This window comes from Salmo salar, chromosome 09, assembly GCF_965601325.2.
Source record: "Salmo salar chromosome 09, fSalSal1, whole genome shotgun sequence".
In the NCBI taxonomy this organism is placed as follows: Eukaryota; Metazoa; Chordata; class Actinopteri; order Salmoniformes; family Salmonidae; genus Salmo; species Salmo salar.
The window spans coordinates 3613440-3635325 of record NC_138299.1 but is presented as its reverse complement, the minus strand read 5'-3'; the positions used below and the strand labels follow the sequence as shown (position 1 = coordinate 3635325).

The 21886-nt window shown below is 41.9% G+C and overlaps 1 protein-coding gene across 5 annotated transcripts in view; it reads right to left on the bottom strand.

Annotated features, from left to right (window-relative positions):
• LOC106610616 (G protein-coupled receptor 137Ba) overlaps positions 1 to 21886 on the bottom strand; it is a 73546-nt gene that overhangs the window by 16977 nt on the left and 34683 nt on the right. For all 5 annotated transcript variants that reach the window (XM_014210023.3, XM_082955601.1, XM_014210024.3 and 2 more), the window contains exons 2-4: positions 15996 to 16045; positions 13930 to 14170; positions 1299 to 1448 (exon numbers count right to left, since the gene is read on the bottom strand). In XM_014210023.3, coding sequence (XP_014065498.1) covers positions 1299 to 1448; positions 13930 to 14170; positions 15996 to 16045 — 441 coding nt within the window. The remainder of the gene's footprint in view (positions 1 to 1298; positions 1449 to 13929; positions 14171 to 15995; positions 16046 to 21886) is intronic.

Sequence of the window (21886 nt, the reverse complement as noted above, 5' to 3'; positions counted from 1 at the left end):
AATTTAGTAAATTGTTAGCAAATTCCCCGGAAGTTTGTGGGGGGTATGCTAGTTCTGAACGTCACATGCTAATGTAAAAAGCTGTTTTTTGATATAAATATGAACTTGATTGAACAAAACATGCATGTATTGTATAACATAATGTCCTAGGTGTGTCATCTGATGAAGATCATCAAAGGTTAGTGCTGCATTTAGCTGTCTTCTGGGTTTTTGTGACATTATATGCTAGCTTGAAAAATGGGTGTCTGATTATTTCTGGCTTGGTACTCTGCTGACATAATCTAATGTTTTGCTTTCGCTGTAAAGCCTTTTTGAAATCGGACAGTGTGGTTAGATAAAGGAGAGTCTTGTCTTTAAAATGCTGTGATATAGTCATATGTTTGAAAAATTGACGTTTTTGTATTTTTGAGGAATTTGTAATTCGCGCCACGCCTATCATTGGATATTGGAGCAGGTGTTCCGCTAGCGGAACGTCTAGATGTAAGAGGTTAAAACCTTTTATGATGAACACATCCCCCGCTGCACCTTGGTCTCATTGCGACGACGGTCATTACAGTTGTTTTCACTTTGTCATTATGGGGTATTCTGTGTAGATGGGTGAGAAATCTATTGAATCCAATTTCAATTCAGGCTTAAACAAAAAAAATGTGGAGAGGTATAAATACTTTTTGAGTCAAAAGTGCTTACAGTGTTCACAGACACAAAACACACACACGCAGGCAAACACACACAGAGCCATGTAAAGCCAGACACATTATATAAGCATGAACACACACAGACGAGCAGACATATGCACATTGCACACACGGACTCTTAAATTGGGCATGCACGTGTGCACAGTTGAGAAACAGCAAAAACCCAAACACACATGGAGATGTGTGTGAAAAATCAACCATGTAACTAATGAAGAATGGATGACTGCCGATTAGTTACAGACATTGCCTAATCACACACACACACACACACACACACACACACACACACACACACACACCACACACACACACACACACACACACACACAGGGTGTTTGCAGACTAATCAGCCCTGTAATAGATAATTATGTCAGACAGCAGTTGTATGTGTGTCTGTATGCGTGTGTTTGGCTGGCAGCACAGCACTGTGAGCTTTGGATATCTAGGACAGCAAGGTTCACTGATGGTTTAACAGGCCTGACACATACACACACGCCCCTAGTCCTGTCACAGTGACTTAACTGTAACTATCTTCATCATCATCACCATTTTATGTGTATGTGTGTCTGCGTGCATGCTTGTGAGGGTGCGTGGTTATCCTACCTGGTCAGAGACGTTGGACCAGCTGTAGTTGAAGGGGCTGGGCCGGTCCTCTGGAGAAAGAGCCACCACAACCAGGTTATAGCAGGCCCTGGACATGTACAGCAGGATGACTGCAGCACCGATGGCTGTAGCCTGGCACACTGACGTACCCTACAGGGAGAGGTAGGAAGGAGGGAGAGGGGAGAAAGAGAGAGAAGTATAGTGAGTATTGTTCATGTACTGTATGTTACCCCTCTAGAGCATAGGTATGTATGTACAGTTCCTTCAGAAAGTATTCCTACCCCTTGACTTATTCCAAAAGTTGTGTTACAGCCTGAATTCAAAATTGATTACTATTTTTTTTTTTTTACCAATCTACATACAATACCCCATAATGACAAAGTGAAAACATGTTTTTAATGTTTGCAAGGTTTTTGAAATATCTCATTTACATAAGTATTTACACCTGAGCCAATACATTACAGCTGTGAGTCTTTCTGGGTGTCTCTAAGATTTTTGCACACCTGGATTGTACAATATTTGCACATTATGCTTAAAATAATTATTCAAGCTCTGTCAAGTTGGTTGTGGATCATAACTAGACAGCCATTTTCAAGTTTTGCCATAGATTTTCAAGCTGATTTAAGTCAAAACTGTAACTAGGCCACTCAGGAATATTCAATGTCGTCTTGGTAAGCAACTCCAGTGTATATTCGGCTTTGTGTTTCAGGTTATTATCTTGCTGAAAGGTGAATTTGTCTACCAGGGTCTGTTGGAAAGCAGTCTGAACGAAGTTTTCCTCTAGGATTTTGCCTGTGCTTAGCTCTATTCCGTTTCTTTTTATCAAAAAACTCACTAGTCCTTGCCGATGACAAGCATACCCATAACATGATGCAGCCACCACCATGCTTGAACATATGAAGAGTGGTACTCAGTGATGTGTTGTGTTTGCCCAAAACATAATGCTTTGTATTCAAGACATAAAGTTAATTTCTTTGCCACATTTCTGGCAGTTTTACTTTACTGCCTTAATGCAAACAGGATGCATATTTTGGAATATTTTTATTCTGTACAGGCTTCCTTTTCATTCTGTCATGTAGGTTAGTATTAAGGAGTAACTACAATGTTGTTGATCAATTCTCAGTTTTCTCCTATCACAGCCATTGAACTCTGTTTTAATGTCACCATTCGCCTCATGGTGAAATCTCTGAGCTGTTTCCTTCCTCTCCGGCAATCTAGAAAAAAGAAACACCTATAAAGGCGAGGTGCTGGCTAGCGGAGTAGAACACTAGAAAATAAAGGAAAGCCGCACACTCTAAGAGCTCAGATGCAAAAATGTAATAACCAACGTTTCGACAGCAAAGCTGTCTTCATCAGGGTATCATCACAAACACTGCGAGATGAGTCATTTATATAGTGTCAAGAGACACACAGGTGTTTGTAATCATGGCCAAGTATGGCCTAATATCATTGGTTAACTCAAATATTAAAAAAATGGCATACAAAGAACATACAAAAAGACAAACAAATGGATAGCATACAATCATAGCATTTGTAGTCCAAAATGCATCCAACAAACAATTACAATGGCAAAATCACAATAATGGCTTCAGATCAAAGTCTATATTGAGACCGAAGGGAGCAAGGGTCTTTAAATTAAAGATCCAGGCAGCCTCTCGTTTTAACAATAAATTATCAAGGTCACCCCTTCTCCTCGGGAGGGTGACATGTTCGATGCCAATATAACGCAGAGACGAAATCGAATGGTTTGCTTCCAAAAAGTGGGCCGCAACTGGGGAAGTCAAGTTTTTGCACCTAATGGTGCTACGGTGCTCTGAGATACGTACTTTTAATTCACGCTTTGTTTTACCCACATAATTTTTACCACAGGGACAAGTTATAAGATAAATAACTGCCTTAGTGGAACACGTGATAACACCTTTAATTGGGATAGATTTCCCTGTTTGGGGGTGTTTGAAGGATCTACATTTATAAGTGCCATTGCATTGAGCACAGCCATTACACTTGTAATTTCCATCCAGTATGGGCGCAAATAGGCGTTGTTCAGGAATATCTTGGGGTGGTAAATCAGAGTGTACCAATTGGTCTCTGTGATTTCTGCCCCTCGAGAATACGACCAGGGGAAGATCAGAAAACACATTACCGAGACTATCATCATATTTCAGAATGTGCCAATGTTTGTGAACGATTCCTTTAATTTGTTCAGAGCACTTTGAATAGCGGGTAGTGAGAACGCAAGAATGCGTCTTTTTGCGAGACTGACCTTGAAAAAGGTCATGTTTTGTTTTGAATTTTCTCAATGGCAATATTAATCTGATCATTGTTGTACCCCCTCTCCGTGAACATATCCTGAGTCTCAGCCATATTTCTGTCGAAATCTGATTGTTTAATACAAATTCTTTTGATTCGACAGAATTGGCTGTAGGGCAAACTATTTTTCAAGGGAAGTGGGTGACAACTATCAGCCCTCAACAAACTGTTACGATCAGTAGGTTTCCTGTAAAGATCAGTGTATAAAACATTATCTTCACACAAGATCAGAAGATCAAGAAAACTGATTTGACGTGTATCAGATTGCATAGTAAATCTCAAATGTTCAGAACAGGAATTAAGAAAAGCATAAAACGCCTGGAGCTGTTCTGCATCACCCCTCCATAGAACAAAAATATCGTCAATATACCGTTTCCAAATAATGATGTTAGGCAAGAAAACATTTTTGATAGGGTTGAAAATGGATTGTTTCTCCATGTAACCCCCTCTCCGGCAACTGAGTTAGGAAGGACGCCTGTATCTTTGTAGTGACTCAGTGTATTGATAAACTATCCAAAGTGTAATTAATAACTTTACCATGCTCAAAGGGATATTCAATGTCTGCTTTTAATTACCCTACTCGCAATAGGTGCCCTTCTTTGCGAGGCATTGGAAAACCTCCATGGGCTTTGTGATTGAATCTGTGTTTGAAATGGACTGCTTGACTGAGGGACCTTACAGATAATTGTACAGTCGGGGCCAAAAGTTTTGAGAATGACACAAATATGACTTTCCACAAAGTTTGCTGCTTCAGTGTCTTTAGATAATTTTGTCAGATGTTACTATGGAATACTGAAGTATAATTACAAGCATTTCATAAGTGTCAAAGGCTTTTATTGACAATTACATGAGGTTGATGCAAAGAGTCAATTTTTGCAGTGTTGACCCTTCTTTTTCAAGACCTCTGCAATCCACCCTGGCATGCTGTCAATTAACTTCTGGGACACATCCTGACTCATGGCAGCCCATTCTTGCATAATAAATGCGTGGAGTTTGTCAGAATTTGTGGGTTTTTGTTTGTCCACCCGCCTCTTGAGGATTGACCACAATGGGATTAAGGTCTGGGGAGTTTCCTGGCCATGGACCCAAAATATCGATGTTTTGTTCCCCGAGCCACTTAGTTATCACTTTTGCCTTATGGCAAGGTGCTCCATCATGCTGGAAAAGGCATTGTTTGTCACCAAACTGTTCCTGGATGGTTGGGAGAAGTTGCTCTCGGAGGGTGTGTTGGTACCATTCTTTATTCCTGTTCTTAGGCAAAATTGTGAGTGAGCCCACTCCCTTGGCTGAGAAGCAACCCCACACATGAATGGTCTCAGGATGCTTCACTGTTGGCATGACACAGGACTGATGGTAGCGCTCACCTTGTCTTCTCCGGACAAGCTTTTTTCCCGGATGCCCCAAACAATCGGAAAGGGGATTCATCAGAGAAAATGACTTTACCTTTTGCAGAATATCCATCTGTCCCTGATGTTTTTCCTGGAGAGAAGTGGCTTCTTTGCTGCCCTTCTTGACACCAGGCCATCCTCTAAAAGTATTTGCCTCACTGTGCGTGCAGATGCACTCACACCTGGCACTTGCTGGACTTTCTTGGGCGCCCAGAAGCCTTCTTCACAACAATTGAACTGCTCTCCTTGAAGTTCTTGATGATCCGATAAATTGTTGATTTAGATGCAATCTTACTGGCAGCAATATCCTTGCCTGTGAAGCCCTTTTTGTGCAAAGCAATGATGACGGCACGTGTTTCCTTGCAGGTAACCATGATTGACAGAAGAAGAACAATGATTCCAAGCACCACCCTCCTTTTGAAGCTTCCAGTCTGTTAATCGAACTCAATCAGCATGACAGAGTGATCTCCAGCCTTGTCCTTGTCAACACTCACACCTGTGTTAACGAGAGAATCACTGACATGATGTCAGCTGGTCCTTTTGTGTCAGGGCTGAAATGCAGTGGAAATGTTTTTTTGGGGATTCAGTTTATTTGCATGGCAAATAGGGACTTTGCAATTAATTTCAATTCATCTGAACACTCTTCAAAACATTCTGGAGTATATGCAAATTGCCATCATAGAAAACTGAGGCAGCAGACTTTATGAAAATGTATATTTGTGTCATTCTCAAAACCTTTGGCCACAACTGTACGTGTGGGGCACTGAGATGAGGTAGTCATTAAAAAATCATGTTAAACACTATTATTGCACACAGTGCGAGTCCATGCAACTTATTATGTGACCTGTTAAGCAAATGTTTACTCCTGAACTTATTTAGGCTTGCCATAACAAAGGGGTTGAATACTTAGACTCAAGACATTTCAGCTTTTCATTTTTAATACATTTCAGCTTTTCATTTTTAATACATTTGTAAATATTTCTAAAAACACAATAGCACTTTCACATTACGGGGTATTGTGTGTAGACCAGTGACACAATCTCAATCTAATTCCTTTTAAAATCAGGTTAATGTGGAAATAGTCAAGGGGTGTGAATACTTTCTGGGGAGAATGACTGTCCCCTTTACTTGAAGCATGGATAGGGTTCAAGGTTGATCGCAGTAATGCAGGCATTGTTAGCAGAAAATTGGATCCCCCATTATAGTGAATGAAAAAATGTAAAGCTTCACGTTTAATCTTTGTGTAAAAAATATATATACACTACCGTTCAAAAGTTTGAGGTCACTTAGAAATATCCTTGTTTTCCATGAAAACATACATGAAATGAGTTGCAAAATGAATAGGAAATATAGTCAAGATGTTGTCAAGGTTATAAATAATGATTTTTAATTGAAATAATGTGCTTCAAACTTTGCTTTTGTTAAAGAATCCTCCATTTGCAGCAATTACAGCCTTGCAGACCTTTGGCATTCTAGTTGTCAATTTGTTGACGTAATCTGAAGAGATTTCACCCTATTCTTCCTGAAGCACCTCCCACAAATTGGAATGACTTGATGACTGTACCATACGGTCAAGCTGCTCCCACAACAGCTCAACAGGGTTGAGATCTGGAGACTGTGCTGGCCACGCCATTATAGACAGAATACCAGCTGACTGCTTCTTCCCTAAATAGTTAATGCATAGTTTGGAGCTGTGCTTTGGGTCAATGTCCTGTTGTAGGAGGAAATTGGCTCCAATTAAGCGCTGTCCACAGGTTATGGCATGGCGTTGCAAAATGGAGTGATAGTCTATCTTCTTCAAGATTCCTTTTAACCTGTACAAATCTCCCACTTTACCACCCCCAAAGCACCCCCAGACCATCACATTGCCTCCACCATGCTTGACAGATGGTGTCAAGCACTCCTCCAGCATCTTTAAATTTTTTCTGTGTCTCACGAATGTTCTTCTTTGTGATCCAAACACCTCAAACTTAGAGTCGTCTGTCCATTACACTTTTTTCCAATCTAAATCTGTCAAATGTCTGTGTTCTTTTGCCCATCTTAATCTTTTCTTTTTATTGGCCAGTCTGAGATATGGCCTTTTCTTTGCAATTCTGCCTAGAAGGCCAACATCCCGGAGTCACCTCTTCATTGTTGACGTTCAGACTGGTGTTTTGCGGGTACTAAACTCAGCAAAAAAAGAAACATCCCATTTTCAGGACTCTGTCTTTCAAATATAATTCGTAAAAATACAAATAACTTCACAGATCTTCATTGTAAACGGTTGAAACACTGTTTCCCATGCTTGTTCAATGAACCATACAGAATTAATGAACATGCACCTGTGGAACGGTCGTTAAGACACTAACAGCTTACAGACGGTAGGCAATTAAGGTCAGGGTTATGAAAACTTAGGACTAAAGAGGCCTTTCTACTGACTCTGAAAAACACCTAAAGAAAGATGCCCGGGGTCCCTGCACATCTGCGTGAATGTGTCTGAGGCATGCTGCAAGGAGGCATGAGGACTGCAGATGTGGCCAGGGCAATAAATTGCAATGTCCGTACTGTGAGACGCCTAAAACAGCGCTACAGGGAGACAGGATGGACAGCTGATCGTCCTCACAGTGGCAGACCACATGTGACAATACCTGCACAGAATCGGTACATCCGAACAGCACACCTGCGGGACAGGTACAGGATGGCAACAACAACTGCCCGAGTTACACCAGGAACGCACAATCCCTCCATCAGTGCTCAGACTGTCTGCAATAGGCTGAGAGAGGCTGGACTGAGGGCTTGTAGGCCTGTTGTAAGGCAGGTCCTCACCAGACATCACCAGCAACAACGTCGCCTATGGGCACAAACCCACCGTCGCTGGACCAGACAGGACTGGCAAAAAGTGCTCTTCACTGACGAGTCGTGGTTTTGTCTTACCCGGGGTGATGGTCGGATTTGCGTTTATTGTCAAAGGAATGAGCATTACACCGAGGCCTGTACTCTGGAGCGGGACCGATTTGGACGTGGAGGGTCCGTCATGGTCTGGGGCGGTGTGTCACAGCATCATCGGACTGAGCTTGATGTCATTGCAGGCAATCTCAACGCTGTGCTTTACAGGGAAGACATCCTCCTCCCTCATGTGGTACCCTTCCTGCAGGCTCATCCTGACATGACCCTCCAGCATGACAATGCCACCAGCCATACTGCTTGTTCAGTGCATGATTTCCTGCAAGACAAGAATGTCAGTGTTCTGCCATGGCCAGCGAAGAGGCCGGATCTCAATCCCATTGAGCACATCTGGGACCTGTTGGATTGGAGGGTGAAGGCTAGGGCCATTCCACCCAGAAATGTGTGGGAACTTGCAGGTGCCTTGGTGGAAGAGTGGGGTAACATCTCATAGCAAGAACTGGCAAGTCTGGTGCAGTCCATGAGGAGGAGATGCACGGCAGAACTTAATGCAGCTGGTGGCCACACCAGATACTGACTGTTACTTTTGATTTTGACCCCCCCTTTGTTCAGGGACACATTATTCAATTTCTGTTAGTCACATGTCTGTGGAACTTGTTCAGTTTATTTCTCAGTTGTTGAATCTTGTTATGTTCATATAAATATTTACACATGTTAAGTTTGCTGAAAATAAACACAGTTGACAGTGAGAGGACGTTTATTTTTTGCTGAGTTTATTTAGCTGCCAGTTGAGGACTTGTGAGGCGTCTGTTTCTCAAACACCCTAATGTACTTGCCCTCTTCCTCAGTTGTGCACCCTGGCATCCCACTCCACTTTCTATTCTGGTTAGAGCCAGTTTGCGCTATTCTGTGAAGGGAGTTGTACGAGATCTTCAGTTTCTTGGCAATTTCTCTCATGGAATACCCTTCATTTCTCAGAACAAGAATAGACTGACGAGTTTCAGAAGAAAGTTCTTTGTTTCTGGCCATTTTGAGCCTGTAATCTAACCCACAAATGCTGATGCTCCAGATACTCAACTAGTCTAAAGAAGCCCAGTTTTATTGCTTCTTTAATCAGGACAACAGTTTTCAGCTGTGCTAACATAATTGTAAAAGGGTTTTGTAATGATCAATTAGCCTTTTAAAATGATAAACTTAGATGAGCTATTTATTTATTTTACCTAGTTTTTAACCAGGTAGGCCAGTTGAGAACAAGTTCTCATTTACAACTGCGACCTGGCCAAGATAAAGCAAAGCAGTTTGACAAAAACAACACAGAGTTACACATGGGATAAACAAACGTACAGTCAATAACACAATAGAAAAATCTGTATACAGTGTGTGCAAATGAAGTAAGGATGTAAGGCAATAAATAGGCCAATAGCGGCAAAGTAATTACAATTTAGCAATTTGCACTGGAGTGATATATGTGCAGATGAGGATGTGCAAGTAGAAATACTGGCGTGCAAAAGATCAGGAAAAACAAAAACAAATATGGGGATAAGGTAGGTAGTTGGTTGGATGGGCTATTTACAGATGGCTGTGTACAGCTGCAGCGATCGGTAAGCTGCTCTGACAGCTGACGCTTAAAGTTAGTGAGGGAGATACAAGTCTCCAACTTCAGTGATTTTTGCAATTCGTTCCAGTCATTGGCAGCAGAGAACTGGAAGGAAAGGCAGCCAAAGGGATGACTTTGGGGATGACCAGTGAAATATACCTGCTGGAGAGCGTGCTACGGGTGGGTGTTGCTATGGTGACCAGTGAACTGAGATAAGGCGGAGCTTAATCTAGCAAAGACTTAAAGATGACCTGGAGCCAGTGGGTTCGGCGACGGATATGTAGCGAGGACCAGCCAACGAGAGAGTACAGGTCGCAGTGGTGGGTAGTATATGGGGCTTTGTTGACAAAACGGATGGCACTGTGATAGACTACATCCAATTTGCTGAGTAGAGTGTTGGAGACTATTTTGTAAATGACATCACCGAAGTCAAGGATCGGTAGGATAGTCAGTTTTACGAGAGAATGTTTGGCAGCATGAGCGAAGGATGCTTTGTTGCGAAATAGGAAGCCTATTTAGATTTAATTTTGGATTGGATATGCTTAATGTGAGTCTGGAAGGAGAGTTTGCAGTCTAACCAGACACCTAGGTATTTGTAGTTGTCCACATATTCTAAGTCAGAACCATCCAGAGTAGTGATGCTAGCCAGGTGGGTGGGTGCGGGCAGCGATCGGTTGAAGAGCATGCATTTAGTTTTACTTGCATTTAAGAGCAGTTGGAGGCTAAGGAAGGAGTGTTGTATGGCATTGTAGCTTGTCTGGAAGTTTGTTAACACAGTGTCCAAAGAAGGGCCAGATGTATACAGAATGGTGTCGTCTGCGTGGTGGATCAGAGAATCACCAGCCACAAGAGCGACATCATTGATGTATACAGAGAAAAGAGTCGGCCCGAGAATTGAACCCTGTGGCACCCCCATAGAGACTCTGATTTGACACACTGAACTATCTGAGAAGTAGTTGGTGAACCAGGCGAGGCAGTCATTTGAGAAACCAAGGCTGTTGAGTCTGCCAATAACAATGTCGTGATTGACAGAGTCGAAAGCCTTGGCCAGGTCGATGAAGACGGCTGCACAGTATTGTCTTTTATCGATGGCGGTTATGATATTGTTTAGGACCTTGAGCACGGCTAAGGTGCACCCATGACCAGCTCGGAAACCAGATTGCATGGCGGCGAAGGTACGGTGGGATTCGAAATGGTCGGTGATCTGTTTGTTAACTTGGCTTTCGAAGACTAGAAAGGAAGGGTATGATAGGTATAGGTCTGTAACAGTTTGGGTCTAGAGTGTCTCCCCCTTTGAAGAGGGGGATGACCGCAGCAGATTTCCAATCTTTAGGGATCTCAGACGATACGAAAGAGAGGTTGAACAGGCTAATAATAGGGGTTGCAACAATTGTGGCAGTTCATTTTACAAAGGGTCCATACTGTCTAGCCCGGCTGATTTGTAGGGGTCTAGATTTTGCAGCTCTTTTAGAACGTCAGCTATCTGGATTTGGGTGAAGGAGAAATGGGGAGGCTTGGGCAAATTGCTGTGGGGGGTGCAGAGCTGTTGACCGGGTTAGGGGTAGCCAGGTGGAAAGCATGGCCAGCCGTAGAAAAACGCTTATTGAAATTCTTGATTATCGTATATTTATCGGTGGTAACAGTGTTTCCTAGCCTCAGTGCAGTGGGCAGCTGGGAGGAGGTGCTCTTATTCTCCATGGACTTTACAGTGTCCCAGAACGTTTTTGAGTTTGTGCTACAGGATGCAAATTTCTGTTTGAAAAAGCTAGCCTTTGCTTTCCTAACTGCCTGTGTATATTGGTTCCTAACTTCACTGAAAAGTTGCATATTGCGGGGGAAATTCGATGCTAATGTCGTACGCCACAGGATGTTTTTGTGCTGGTCAAGGGCAGTCAAGTCTGGAGTGAACCAAGGGCTATATCTGTTCTCAGTATAACATTTTTTGAACGGGGCATGCTTACTTAAGATGGTGAGGAAGCCACTTTTAAAGAATAACCAGCCATCCTCTACTGACGAAATGAGGTCAATATCCTTCCATGATACCCGGGCCAGGTCGATTAGAAAGGCCTGCTCGCTGAAGTGTTTTAGGGAACGTTTGACAGTGATGAGGGGTGGTTGTTTGACCGCGGACCCATTACGGACGCAGGCAATGAGCCAGTGATCGCTGAGATCCTGGTTGTAGACAGCATTGGTGTATTTAGAGGGGAGGTTGATCAGGATGATATCTATGAGGGTGCTCGTGTTTACGGATTTAGGGTTGTACCTGGTAGGTTCCTTGATAATTTGTGTGAGATTGAGGGCATCTAGCTTAGATTGTAGGATGGCCGGGGTGTTAAGCATATCCCAGTTTAGGTCACCTAACAAGGACTAGTCTCCCAGTCCCTGCCACTGAAAAAAATCCCCACAGCATGATCCTGCCAACACCATGCTTCACCATAGGGACAGTGCCAGGTTTCCTCCAGACGTGACGCTTGGCATTCAGGCCAAAGAGTTCCAGGGTAAAGTTGATCATTTTATAACGAGGACAGCAATCACTTTTGCGAGGCACACTGCATGGCCAAAGTGAGAGGAAAAGAGAAGATCATTCCGTAAAAACTTCAAACCATTGGATTTTGAGATGGCGGTGAAACCCAAGTTGTGCTATGTATTCATAGGCTACGTCATAGCTCATTTGTAAACGGTAAGTATTGATACATTACTTGCTCAAACACAGAATCAAAGTCAGGAAACAAAAAACATAGGCTACATTATCCCCCCCTAATCTGATAGTGGTGAGTTACCCACCCACACACACTCAGACAGATCCAGCTCAGACAGATTCAGCTCAGAGGCCCAACTCATGAGCTCCATCAGCAGCAGATTCTACTTTAGTATGGAAAATTGTGTTTATGCAACAAATGTTAGAGCATCGAATCGCATCGATTCATTCTTTAATCAAACTGAATCACACAGAATAATTTCAAACTAAAAAGTATCATTCCTGAGGTTTGATTTGAATAGGGCAATCTATAAGCACATACAAAAGGATATTGAGGATCTGAAAGGATTATGTATGGAGGGATGGTCTAAGATCCCTACCAATGTGTCTCCAACTCATAAAACATTTTAGAAAAAAGCTCAGGGTTTCAATCATTTTGACCACTATCTTTTTTTAAATTTGTTTTATTATATTACTTGTTAAACAAAATATCTTTCACTGAGCAATTGTATTAGTATAAAGCCATTTTGTTTGCACACAATATATCTCAGTATTTGAATTATTTATTTTATACAGTAATTTTTGCTCTATCAATGGTGTCAATAATTTCTGACCACACTGCCTTCAGAAAGTATTCAAACCCCTGGACTTTTTCCCACATTTTGTTGTGTTACAGCCTGAATAAAAAAAATGAATTTAGATTTTGTGTCACTGGCCTACACACAATACCCCATAACATCAAAGGGTAATTATGTTTTTCAACATTTTTACAAATTAATAGAAACATTTAAGCTGAAATGTCTTGAGCCAATAAGTATTCAATTTGCTTAACAAATCACTTAATAAGTTGCATGGACTCATTCCGTGTTCAATAATAGTGGTTAACATGATTTTTTAATAACTACCCCATCTCTGTACCCCACACACAACTATCTGTAAGGTCCCGCAATTGAGTAGTGAATTTCAATAAATGAGCAAATATTGTACAATCTAGGTGTGCAAAGCTCTTAAAGACTTGCCCAAAGGGACTCACAGCTGTAATCGCCACCAAAGGTGCTTCTACAAAGTATTTACTTAGAAATAGTTATGTAAATGTGATATTTATGCATTTCATTAAAAACATGTTTTCACTTCGTCATAATGGGGTATTGTGTGAAGAAGGGTGACAAAAAAGATATGTTTAATCCATTTTGAATTCAGGCTGTAACACAACAAAATGTGGAATAAGTCCAGGGGTTTGAATACTTTCTGAAGACACTATGTCAATGTGTTATTTCTGTATTTCATTTTCAATAAATTAGGAAACATTTCTAAAAATATATTTGCACTTTTTCATTACGGGGTATTGTTTGTAGATGGGTAAAAAATAAATCTATTTCATAAATTTTGAATTGAGGCTGTAACACAATACAATGCGGAATAAGTCAAGGGGTATTAATACTTTCTGAAAGCACTGTGTGCATGTATGGGGATTTTCTGGGGTAACGACATGAACAAAGAGGACACGGTTCAATACCAATCAGCTACTTATTGTGTATCTACCTAGCTACAAAATCAACAACTTTTACAGTTGCTAGTATTTAATCCCTGCTTGAAAACCCAATTTGATAAAGATGAAACGTTTAATACTTAATTGATTGGTTAAGTGACTGATCTGTTAGTTGGTTGATTGATTGGTTAAGTGGCTGATTGATTAAATGATGTATTAGTTCATTTGTTGATGGACTAAATGACCGATTGAGGACGGTCCAGTACCTTTGACTCGAGGTAGACATTGGCAGAGGACATCTTGGCGATCTTGAAGATGCACACGGCCAGCGAGACGGCGCAGAGTACGAAGAGACTGTCATTGACCAGCACTCGGGCCAGCACCACCTGCCTCACCTCTGCCTCGCCCACGTTGCCCCCAATGCCACCGTGCACCAGCATGGCGCATGTTAGGTTCACCACAAGGAAGAAAAGGCTGGAAAAGATGAACGCCAGGCGAATGGGCACCCTGTGCAAAAAACACACAATTATAGGTGGTACACAACTAGCTTACTACACACACAGGGCTCTAAAGTACGACAAAATATTTAATTGTTGTAATGGTGAGACTTCCCTGTAGCATTGTTTCCTGATCGTAGATTAGTGTCACACCAAACAGTTCAAAATATCTGACCCATATTACCAGGGGATTTATTTTTTTCTTCTTGTCGTGGGTCATAAAACTACATGCAGGGCGCATTTGTTTTACAACTTGTTTAGTCATGTTTGGGACCTGATTAGCTAGCTTGCTAACAACCTGGTAACTTCATCAGTATTTCCAAAAATTTGGAGGCACATAAAAAAATGAAGGGATAGCTTCTTCTGGAGAGATGTCTTTTATTTTATACATTTTATTTTATAAATTGTATTTATTTAACCTATATTTAACTAGGCAAGTCAGTTAAGAACAAATTCTTATTTTCAATGATGGCCTAGGAACAGTGGGTTAACTGCCTTGTTCAGTCTTGCATGTCGTCATCACAAACATGTCGCTCTTATAGACAGACAGTGTACGATTTTCAATGCAACGCAATCTCAATATAAAAATAGTGCTTTTAGATAATGTAGAAACCTAATATTCCACAAATGACTTTTTTAATTTCAATGACAGGTATTTATTTGTACCAACATTTTAGCTTTTTATAATAAGCTAATGTATTGACAGGGTTACACATATGACTTTCTAGGGCACAGCATGTGCTTTAGAAGTAGCTACAATTAATACAGGCTGTATTTCAAATCAAATTTGGGAGCACCAGTGCTATCAATGAATGTTTTTTTATTTAGAGCCCTTTACACACAACATTACAATAATACTACACAACAATAAATTGACCATAAGCTTGAAACACCCCAAACCTAATCCCATTCTACTGCACTGGCTCACTTGATCTTCACAGTTCCCCCTCTCTCTTTCTCTCCTAACTCTTCCTTTAGACCCTCCCCCCTTGCAGGATGTGTGTGTGTATTGTGTATTAGTGTGGGTGTGTGTATGTGTGAGAGTGAGTGAGGCGGGGGATTGTAGAGTACCGTGATGGAAAGGGGGGGGGGGGGGGGGTTGTGTGGTGGATTTGGGGATTTGAGCTCACAGCTTTTCACTCTGCATCAGACATTAAATCGGCTGATCAAAGTGTTTATTAGTCCAGAAATTTGGACCCCACCATCCGAGGTCCACATCAAAAAGTCAAGGGTGGAGACAGCTTAGACAAAGCTCAGGGGGCATAATTAGATTTCATCAAGGTTATCGGGCACTCTGTTCCAATGTATTTACAATAATACCCTTCAGTCATACAGTAGAAACCAGAGTCATAGATACTGTACACACAGAGCTTGGCAAACTTGGTTTTGTATCTAGGGCTTGGAGTATCTGAACGAGAGCCATGCTGGCACCAAAGGTTTGAAAGATCCCATTCTAGTAAGAATGTATTAGAATGTTGTTATCATGTTATGTTAGTCCCATAGAGTGATTTGCAATTGGCAGAAACGTTAGCAACTGCAATGCATCTACCTTTTTCAATTTTAGTAACAGATTTTAAGGGGGTTTCGAGGGGGTTTGACAAGGTCCCACATAAGACTTAACTGTTGTGTGTCGCTACAACCAACCATTGCATTTCAACTCTAATTTATTTTTCACCAAAAAACATCCATTCTAATACACCTGGGTTATTGGACATTTGATGCCCTCCTGCCCAACATCCTCCTGCCCAACACCCTTCTTGGTCACTCGCCCCACCCCACCCATCAAAAACGCAGTTAGACTAACCCAGATACTGACTCACCAGAATTCCACTTACTTGTATTTGTTAATCTCCGGAGAATATTTCGCATTGGCTTTAAACATTATCTGGGGAGACAGAATGGGAGGGGGGAGGTACACATTGTTATTAACAGTTTACTCGTCATTAAATATTCAAACATTGATATTACTGAGGAGAACAGAAAAGCATGTGCGACTGGCCAATATGTGGTGGAAGCAGTCTGACTCAAAATGGCCACCAATGTGAATCACAAAGATGGATGCCGGGCTGGTGGGCTCAATGACTCTGTATATATGAATGGACAAAGCCATCGATCACGTGACACCATTCGTTCCTATGTGAAAACTCAATAGTGCATTTGAAGGCCAGGAAGTCTCTTAAAACCTGTTGTGGATAGGGGGCAGTATTTTCACGGCCGGGTGAAAAAAACGTACCCGATTTAATCTGGTTACTACTCTTGCCCAGAAACTAGAATATGCATATAATTAGTAGATTTGGATAGAAAATACTCTAAAGTTTCTAAAACTGTTTGAATGGTGTCTGAGTATAACTGAACTCAAATGGCAGGCAAAACCCTGAGAAGATTCCAAGCAGGAAGTGGCCTGTCTGACAATTTGTAGTCCTTCTGTTGCATTTCTATCAAAATTACAGTATCTGAGCTGTTACGTGACACTTTCTAAGGCTTCCATTGGCTCTCTAAAGCCTTCAGAAACCGGATTGACACGTCTGTCTCTGGGAAGATAACAGGAGCCCAGTTTGTCAGTGGACTGCCTGGTGACAGAGAGATTAGAGATGCGCGTTCACGAGACCTCGCCATTTTTTCTTTTCCTCTTTGAATGAATACAACATTGTCCGGTTGGAATATTATTGCTATTTTACAAGAAAAATTGCATAAAAATTGATTTTAAACAGCATTTGACATGCTTCTAGGTACGGTAATGGAACATTTTGAAATTTTTGGTCTCGAAATGCGCTCGCGCGTTACCCTTTGGATAGTGACCTGAACGCATGAACAAAACGGGGATATCTGGACATAACTATGGATTATTTGGAACAAAAACAACATTTGTTGTGGAAGTAGCAGTCCTGGGAGTGCATTCTGACGAAGAACAGCAAAGGTAATACAATTTTTCTAATAGTAATTCTGAGTTTAGGTTGCCCCGAAGTTGGCAGGTGTCTGAATAGCTAGCCTGTGATGGCTGAGCTATGTACTCAGAATATTGCAAAATGTGCTTTCGCCGAAAAGCTATTTTAAAAATTGGACATAGCGATTGCATAAAGGAGTTCTGTATCTATAATTCTTAAAATAATTGTAATGTATTTTCGTTGTTAGTAAATTCACCGGAAGTTTTGGGTGGGTATGCTAGTTCTGAACATCACATGCTAATGTAAAAAGCTGGTTTTTGATATAAATATGAACTTGATTGAACAAAACATGCATGTATTGTATAACAATGTCCTAGGAGTGTCATCTGATGAAGATCAAAGGTTAGTGCTGCATTTAGCTGTGGTTTGGGTTTTTGTGACATATATGCTTGCTTTGAAAATGGCTGTGTGATTATTTTTAGCTGGGTACTCTCCTAACATAATCTAATGTTTTGCTTTCGCTGTAAAGCCTTTTTGAAATCGGACAATGTGGTTGGATTAACGAGTCTTATCTTTCAAATAGTGTCAAATGTTTGAGAAATTGAAGTCAAAGCATTTTTAAGGTTTTTTGTATTTCACGCCACGCTCTACCATTGGATATCGGTGAGGCGTGGGAGATTTATGTTGACATAACATGCTCAGTTTGAGATACTCCAGGAAGTGATGTTGCAGGCTAGCTCAGTGCTGCCCCCTTTCATAAAGTATCTCAAGTTGAAGGCCAAATGGGTACCGCAGGCTGCCTTGAGCAACTAAATTACCCCAATAACTTTTTATGTGTGCAATTTTTAAATAATATGTTCAAGTGCATACAACTGGTGTAATAGAAGTAATTATTGGTCCCATGATTGTCTTCAGAATGTATTTTATTTACACGAAGATTGCCATTTTCACCTTCACTATAATGACGGATCCTGTTTTCTGCAAACAATGCCTGCAGTAATGCGGTCAGCATTGAACTTCGTGGCTTCAATGAGGGGGCAGTCGTTGTCCCCTACTTGGGGTGCACACTTTGGTTGTGGACGAAAGGGGGTAAAATGTTAAGCTTGGGATGGCACAATAGTGTGAAAAGGGTCAAATTCTGTGGACAAAGGAGACCAACTGTTCGGCAACATCTGCGGACCAACAGTCTGATTGTCGGGGGACGCTGGCACGGATGGGGTTAAGGTCTCTGCTGACAATGCCTTGGCGGTCTGCCACAGAGGCTTGATGAGAAATTACCAGTCAGCGTCTATAAGCAAGGTTGTGCCCAGATAGACCTAAAATCTGGGCTAAATCTTTGGGGCTGGCTGGAAGCCAGATGAAGAGTGGGGGATCAGCAGGGGATACAGACTCTCCTCTTCCCTCCACCCCTGAACCGCTGTGTCCCTTCCCTTCTTTCTAATCCTCATTGATGAAGCAGTCCTTGAGAAAAAGGAGTGGAGCACAGACAGAGCCATCATAGGGCCTACACAAATCATTATCCACAGCGGTTTACACACCATGAGGATAAGATGTAATCATTAACACTGGGCCCCCTGGCCCAGCTCTATCTGTGTGTGTGTGTGTAATAGAGAGACAGAGAGAGACAGAGAGAGACAGAGACAGAGAGAGAACGAGAGACATACAATATACAGTTGAAGTCGGAAGTTTACATACACTCAGGTTGGAATATTAAAACTTGTTTTTCAACTACTCCACAAATTTCTTGTTAACAAACTATAGTTTTGGCAAGTCGGTTAGAACATCTACTTTGTGCATGACACAAGTAATTTTTCCAACAATTGTTTACAGACAGATTACTTAACTTATAATTCACTGCATCACAATTCCAGCGGGTCAGAAGTGTACATACACTAAGTTGACTGTGCCTTTAAACAGCTTGGAAAATTCCAGAAAATGATGTCATGGCTTTAGAAGATCTGATAGGCTAATTGACATAATTTGAGTCAAATGGAGGTGTACCTGTGGATGTACTTCAAGGCCTACCTTAAAACTCAGTGTCTCTCTGCTTGACATCATGGGAAAATCAAAAGAAATCAGACAAGACCTCAGAAAAAAATTGTAGACCTCCACAAGTTTGGGTCGAAAAGTGCAAATCAATCCCAGAACAACAGCAAAGGACCTTTGAAGATAATGGAGGAAACAGGTACAAAAGTATCTATATCAACATTAAAACAAGTTGCAATCTACTGCAGAGATAGCCTGCAGAGTTCTGTCTTACTATCCAGGTCTGTACCCAAACAATTCGAGCTTCTACTTTTAAAAATCCATCTTTCCAGAAACAAGTCTCTCACCGTTGCCGCTTGCTATAGACCACCCTCTACCCTGGACACCATATGTGAATTGATTGCCCCCACATCTATCCTCAGAGCTCGTGCTGAACCCACCAGGTACAACCACCAGGTACAACCCCAAATCCGTAAACACGGGCACCCTCATAGATATCATCCTAACCAACTTGCCCTCCAAATATACCTCTGCTGTTTTCAACCAAGACCTCAGCGATCACTGCCTCATTGCCTGCATCCATTAATGGGTCTGTGGTCAAACGACCACCCCTCATCACTGTCAAACGCTCCCTAAAACACTTCAGCGAGCAGGCCTTTCTAATCGACCTGGCCCGGGTATCCTGGAAGGATATTGACCTCATCCCGTCAGTAGAGGATGCCTGGTTATTCTTTAAAAGTTCCTTCCTCACCATCTTAAATAAGCATGCCCCATTAAAAAAATTTAGAACCAGGAACAGATATAGCCCTTGGTTCTCTCCAGACCTGACTGCCCTTGACCAGCACAAAAACATCCTGTGGCGTTCTGCATTAACATCGAACAGCCCCGTGATATGCAACTTTTCAGGGAAGTTAGGAACAAATATACACAGGCAGTTAGGAAAGCGAAGGCTAGCTTTTTCAAACAGAAATTTGCATCCGGTAGCACAAACTCAAAAAGTTCTGGGACACTGTAAAGTCCATGGAAAATAAGAGCACCTCCTCCCAGCTGCCCACTGCACTGAGGCTAGGAAAACACTTACCACCGATAAATCCACTATAATAGAAAATTTCAATAAGCATTTTTCTACAGCTGGCCATGCTTTCCACCTGGCTACCCCTACCCAGGTCAACAGCCCTGCGCTCCCCACAGCAACTCGCCCAAACCTCCCCCACCTCTCCTTCACACAAATCCAGATAGCTGATGTTCTGAAAGAGCTGCAAAATCTGGACCCCTACAAATCAGCCGGGCTAGACAATCTGGACCCACTCTTTCTAAAATTATCTGCCGAAATCGTTGCAACCCCTATTACTAGCCTGTTCAACCTCTTTCGTATCGTCTGAGATTCCCATAGATTGGAAAGCTGCCGCGGTCATCCCCCTCTTCAAAAGGGGGAGACACTCTAGACCCAAACTGCTACAGACCTATATCTATTCTACCCTGCCTTTCTAAGGTCTTCGAAAGCCAAGTTAACAAACAGATGACCTATCATTTCGAATCCCACCGTACCTTCTCCGCTATGCAATCTGGTTTCAGAGCTGGTCATGGGTGCACCTCAGCCAAGCTCAAGGTCCTAAAGGATATCATAACCGCCATGGATAAGAGACATTACAGTGCAGCCGTATTCATCAAACTGGCTAAGGCTTTCGACTCTGTCAATCACAACATTGTTATTAGCAGACTCAACAGCCTTGGTTTCTCAAATGACTGCCTCGCCTGGGTCACCAACTACTTCTCTGATAGAGTTCAGTATGTCAAATCGGAGGGCCTGTTGTCCGGACCTCTGGCAATCTCTATGGGGGTGCCACAGGGTTCAATTCTCGGGGCGACTCTCTTCTCTGTATACATCAATGATGTCGCTCTCGCTGCTGGTGATTCTCTGATCCACCTCTACGCAGACGACACCATTCTGTATACCTCTGGCCTTCTTTGGACACTGTGTTAACTAACCTTCAGACGAGCTTCAATGCCATACAACACTCCTTCCGTGGCCTCCAACTGCTCTTAACCTGTTGGGGCTAGGGGGCAGTATTTTCACGGCTGGATAAAAAAACGTACCCGATTTAATCTGGTTACTAATCCTACCCAGTAACTAGAATATGCATATACTTATTATATATGGATAGAAAACACCCTAAAGTTTCTAAAACTGTTTGAATGGTGTCTGTGAGTATAACAGAACTCATTTGGCAGGCAAAACCCTGAGACAGATTCTGACAGGAAGTGGATACCTGATGTGTTGAATTACCTTTAAGCCTATGCCATTGAAACACACAGGGGCTTATTAATGTTTTGGCACTTCCTATTGCTTCCACTAGATGTCACCAGCCTTTACAAAGTGTTTTGAGTCTTCTACTGTGAGATCTGACCGAACAAGAGCCTTGGAACGGTGATGGCCGATTAGACTCTGGCGCGCGAGGTCATGTTGGGTACCCTCGTTCCAATACGTTTTAAAAGAGAATGCATTCGTCCACCTTGAATATTATTCATGTTCTGGTTAAAAAAGGCACTAATGATTTATGCTATACAACGTTTGACATGTTTGAACGAACGTAAATATATTTTTTCCCCTCGTTCATGAAGTGAAGTCCATGTGCTAACAACACGGAGCTTTTTGGACATAAATGATGAGCTTTTTTGAACAAAACTACATTCGTTATGGACCTGGGATTCCTGGAAGTGACATCTGATGAAGAGAATCAAAGGTAATGGATTATTTACATAGTATTTTCGATTTTAGATCTCTCCAACATGGCCGTTTGTCTGTATCGCAAAGCGTATTTTTCTGGGCGCAGTGCTCAGATTATTGCAAAGTG